We start from the raw sequence: 5284 nt of genomic DNA, 5'->3' as shown, positions 1-5284 counted from the left end.
ACGATAATTATGCTTCAATCCCAAGTATTTACCCAATCAGATCACTTAAAAATAATAACATATAATAATCATTAATTAATGACCTAGAATAAATGATAGGTAACATATTATAGTAGATTAAATTACAATAATGATTTAAAATTCTTTATACTTTCAATATATGTAAGTTAAATCCATAAATATATCCTTTTTGAATCTTGCTTTTTTGCAAGATTGATTTTGTGAAAATTGTCAGCCCCTTTTCTATTTGTTCAGGGAACTGATTCCATAAACCAAAGGGGCTAAAAGTTGAGATAACTTTACAAATACAGTAGTATTTCTGAATGTGTGGCAGTGCCTGAAGTGAAACAAATTGTAGTTTATTCTTTGCCCATAAAAGTGCTTTTTCTGCAAGTCCCATTCCAATTTTCCAAATTAAAGAAACAATTAAAAAGAGGAAAGAAGAAAAGGATTCATTTATTTATTTATTTATTTATTTTCAAGGCAAGAATTTGTGCCCATTGCATTGCCAAATAAAACTAGTCCATACTGATAAGGATAAAAGTGAATCAGTCTACAGTTAGTATTTATTTGATTTAGCATAGCAGCAAACCCCAATAGTCCAACCAGACAAACAGTCAAAGAAGGACTTATCACATGTGCTCCACAAAAAGTATATGGCAGAAGGCTAATCTAGTCTTTCCATTTAATTCTACAGCAGAAATTTAATGGTAAAAAAAGAATACATTATCTTGAATATTACACTAATAAAAGGGTTTAACTTATACATCATGTACAAAAAAAATACACTATAAGCGACCATTCGGTTAGAAAATAAGTTATCTCAAGATTAATTATCTTGGGATAACTAATCTTAGAATTAATTATATTGAAATTTTATCTCAATCAAATATGGGATAAACTTATCTCAAATTTAATCCCAAAATTAATTATTTCTTATTCCTCGTACCAAACGAACCCTAAGTAGCTTATCTTATTTTCAAGATTACCGCTTCTTATGAAGATTTTCTTGTAAATATCACTTAGATAACTTATAGTGTAAAAAATCTTTTACCCTGTTTCTATTTAAATGATAGATTTTTCTTATTAGTATGTTCTAAAAAGAATGTTACATTTCTATATTTGAAAATAATTTAACTTTAAACTTTTTATTTTACCTACTTTACTTTAATGAGAAGTTTTTATAGGCACATAAATATCATGACCTCATAAAGCTTTTGCCCCTTGCTCCTATTAATCTTTAGAACTAAATATTTCAAAAGTCTTTTTTTTTCTTAAACGTTGTGTCAAGTCAAACTACATCATGTCAATTGAACTGTAGAAAGTACATGATAAAATATTAAACTCTTAATAAAAATGGCAACAAGTTACAAGAATCAAATGAGATATTACTAGACTGTATAGTTTAGAATTTCATAAAGAAACCATAAAGTATTTACACAAATCAAAGTGCACAATGACACAAATAAAATGACACTCAAAATTTCTCTTCCTTCCCTCATTAACATAACTCAAGATTTTCTCTTTGGGGTTTCAACTTCCACCACCTATTTTTTTGGTTCTTTTTTTTTTTATAAAAAAACCTTAAAATAAATGCAAGCCCTCAACCCTAAAAACAAACTTTTTTTTTCTCTAATTCTGCCTAATAGTTTCTGGCTGCTTTAGCTGTTAAGATGTCTAATATTTAACAGCTCCAATTTCTTTTTTCATGTTAATGACATGAAACCTCTTGATTGTAACTTCAATCTTCAACCTCCAAATTGATCCAACTAATTATAATCTCTTTCCCCCACTATTATGTATTCATTTTCTCCAAATTCCTTACTTTGTTTATTTGAAGTTGTGTTCAAATATCACACCAAAACTCTCATTCAACCAAAAGGCCTTCAACTCAATATTCATCCATTTTTGTATCATTTAGCTTTCTCCTCTTAGCAATAGGAGGACTAGTATGTGAAGAATTAGCACATGAACCAACTCTTGATTCATCACTTGTGTAACTTAAACATGCAGCATCCAACACACCAATTGGACTTTGAGGAATTGAAGAAGCATTTGGTCCTTTAATAAAACATACTAATTCTTGAATCAATTCAACACATTTCATCACTTTATCCTGCAAAAGCTAAGTAAAGAAGATAGAGTTAATCAACATGAAAATGATAGGATTGAAAAGTGAATAAATGATAATGCTGTTTTTGGACCACTAATATTTACCTTTTGTACATGCTGAACTAGAGCAGATACTGCTTTCTCACTGTCTATTGTCTCAGTTTTTACTGCAACTGAGATTGCCACTGCTGCTGCTGCTATCTCAGAAGGCTTGTATTCCAACAAGTGAATTCCTGCATTTAATTTTCACCCACCCACAGATTAGCCATAAGCACAAATCAACATCCTAATAATTATCTCATGAACCTTACCTTTAAGTGTGCTTAGTAAGAGTTGTACTGATTTATTGATTAAAGATGTTGTAGCAATTTGATCATCATTTATCTTCTTTAGGAAATAATCAATGAATGAGAATGGAGTTATAGCCTGCATTCTCCATTTCAATGTGCTCAACACAAGGAGTTCCATTCTTTGTATAGTTCTTGCTTCAAATACAAACTTTGCATCCTCAACCTGTAACGATTTCACAACCATTAATTTAGCCATTACCAGAAACTTAAAGATTTCTTGAAATATTTACCTGTAAATCTAGAGATAGAGGAACATCAGTCTCCTCCATTTTAGCAGCAAGAGACAAACAAGCTACACCAAGTAACTGCATCATCCAAGCTTTACCCTTCTATATATATATAAAAAAACAACAACATATACTATTAGCAATTTGATCAAATGAAACTAAGAGTAATACTAAATTCAGTAATCGAAAACACTTACAGGTAAGTCATAGGCAGAAAGGAATCTATCAAAGTAGTTGACAGCCAAATAAGCACACATTGGCCCAAAACTGAAATGTGAATGAACCTGCAAATAATGATCCACCATTAGAGTTACTTATTATCTACTACTCAACCAAAAATAAATACAAATAGTAGTAACTGATACACAAGAAGCAAAACAAGACAAGTAAAAAGGTTAAGAATCAATTACAGACAGCTAAGAATTTGGTGACATACCAAAAAAAGACACAAAAATTAATCCCACTCATTTAACGTATCAGCATTAGCTGACCATTAAACAAAACACCAAAAAGTATCCCACCAAAAACCATTCATCAAACCCCACCCTAACCAACAACCAAAACCCCCCAAAGTTAATAATGACATAATATCAACCTCCTCCTTTTGGAACAAGAAAAATTACATCATTGACAAACCCCCCAAACACTGTTTAAGGAATCTTAATAACTTCAAAAGACACATCTAAATATTTTAAACGTGAAATCTGATTAATCTAAGTGATTAAGAAACATTAATCAACAATTCCCATTTTAAAAAATGGTGATGAACCAACCTTAGCAATCCAATCAAGAATCTCATCTCTAGCACCAATATCCAAATCACCATTTCTCAATCTATCTAAGTAATCAACAGCAGGCATATGTTCACATTCCTTTTCAATCATCAAAGCTAAACACTCCTCACTCTGTAATGGAATACCAGTCAAAGATTCTTCCCCATAAAACAACCTCTTGTTGTTTTCTTGACCATTTCGATGATTCCTAGAATACCATCTGTCTTCCTCAACAAATCCAACATCATCATAGTCCTCATTGTAAAAAATACTGTTGTTGTCTTCTGCACACAAAAGACTAGAAACTGCACAATCCATACTCGGTGCCATTTAAATACCTAAAAAAAAACTTTATCTTAGTATCAATCTTCACTTAAACAAAACAAGTTTCGTTCTTTAGTAGTAGTATATGTGTTTTAACAAAACATTTTCAGATATAAAGGATGAATCTTGAGCAAGAGAAATGGGGGAAAATGTTTGATAAAACAGAGTGTTAGGACAGAGAAGAGATATAGCGGCTATGTAAAAGAAAAGGGTATTCTTTATATTGGATTTTTAGGGCATATAGAGAGAGAGAGAGAGGGGGGGGGGAAGGGGGCTGCAATGGAAGAAAAAGGAGAAATGGGGGGTGACAAAAATATAGACAAGAAGAAGTGGAAATATGTAAGATTAGAAAGAGAGAGAGAGAGACAGAGAGTTTTGTTTAGACATTTATGTCATAAGCATATTTCGAAGACATATACGCGGAGATATGTATATGTTAATTATGAATCTCTGTATTACATATACTAGTACTGTAATTATACACGCTACACACACATTTTCTTCTTCTTTTCTTTTTAAGTATAACTATAATGTATACATACATATAATAAATAACCAATTTTCTTGTTTGAAAAATAATGGAGTATATGATTGGGAAAAAAAATAAAAAATACTACAGGTCAAAAATAAAAGGAGTACATCATTTGATGAGAATATTTTAAGAAATGTGATATTTGGTTTTATAATCTTTTTTCTTTATCCCAAAGATCATTTTTAACTCGCATTATATCGGATAATCGCATAAGCGTAAAAAATTTATATATTTTTTGAATATAATATATAAAAATATATAATTTTTTTGGACATTAATTTAGAATGCCTATACAATATTTTTTTTTAGTACAATTTTACTTATCCAGCTTTATTTTCTAGAAAGCGTTTATTCAGCTATATAATTTACGTTTACTATGTCCGTGAAAAGATTGAAAATGACAAGGGACATAAAATTTTGAAGAAGGATATAAATAATTTGGTACAATGGTGGAATTTAAATAACATACTGTTACTAGATGAATTAAGAAATTATGAAGGAATTTATTTAGCTTTTCTCGTTTATATTATTTTTCTATTTAAATATGTAAAACAGGCTAATCTAATGAGAAAATAAGATGCATAATTTGGTTTTTTACCTAATATAAATTATTTTGATGATTTTTTCAATTAATAGTTTCACACTGGAAATCTGTAATATAATTAAAATCTATCTAATTGTCAAACAATGGAAAGTTCACATTAAAAGTTCACCAAACTATTTTAGTTTATCATGATTAACTGTTAAATTGAGGTAAGTACGTATAATAATTAATCATCGTTAAATGATAAATTGCATAAACAAAACACTTGACATACATCCATTAATTTGGTGTAAATTTTGATTATTGGTAACTTTTTTATGATCTTCATTCATCACTTGTTAAATGAAATAGCAAGATGCAGATATCCTTCTCATTTTGGTAAGAATAAGTATTATTTTAATTTTTGATTTACATAATTAAGC

At 29.6% G+C, this 5284-nt stretch overlaps 1 protein-coding gene across 2 annotated transcripts; it reads right to left on the bottom strand.

Annotated features, from left to right (window-relative positions):
- Positions 1 to 1367: 1367 nt before the first annotated feature.
- On the bottom strand, positions 1368 to 4157 carry LOC109238871 (cyclin-D2-1-like). Of its 2 annotated transcripts, none has more exons than XM_019405352.1 (6): positions 3463 to 4157; positions 2887 to 2973; positions 2693 to 2791; positions 2424 to 2625; positions 2218 to 2345; positions 1368 to 2116 (listed from the first exon to the last, which is right to left on the bottom strand). In XM_019405352.1, the coding sequence occupies exons 1-6, from the start codon at positions 3790 to 3792 to the stop codon at positions 1892 to 1894; spliced, it is 1071 nt and encodes a 356-aa protein (XP_019260897.1). In that variant the 5' UTR covers positions 3793 to 4157; the 3' UTR covers positions 1368 to 1891. The 2 variants fall into 2 exon arrangements, with proteins under 2 accessions (XP_019260897.1, XP_019260896.1); XM_019405351.1 differs by having other exon boundaries at positions 1368 to 2125; positions 3463 to 4078.
- Between the last annotated feature and the right edge of the window lie 1127 nt (positions 4158 to 5284).

This window comes from Nicotiana attenuata, unplaced genomic scaffold (assembly GCF_001879085.1).
Source record: "Nicotiana attenuata strain UT unplaced genomic scaffold, NIATTr2, whole genome shotgun sequence".
In the NCBI taxonomy this organism is placed as follows: domain Eukaryota; kingdom Viridiplantae; phylum Streptophyta; class Magnoliopsida; order Solanales; family Solanaceae; genus Nicotiana; species Nicotiana attenuata.
Note: the sequence above shows the minus strand (reverse complement) of the source record. Positions and strands in the feature narration are given on the sequence as shown.

Excerpts from the sequence above, each read along its gene's own strand:
- LOC109238871 (XM_019405351.1), bottom strand. The coding sequence starts at position 3,792 with ATGGCACCGAGTATGGATTGTGCAGTTTCTAGTCTTTTGTGTGCAGAA. Across the intron at positions 2,792-2,886 it reads TTTCTGCCTATGACTTACCT|AAGGGTAAAGCTTGGATGAT; the intron begins GTAAGTGTTTTC and ends ATATATATATAG. Across the intron at positions 2,126-2,217 it reads TAGTTCAGCATGTACAAAAG|CTTTTGCAGGATAAAGTGAT; the intron begins GTAAATATTAGT and ends TTCTTTACTTAG.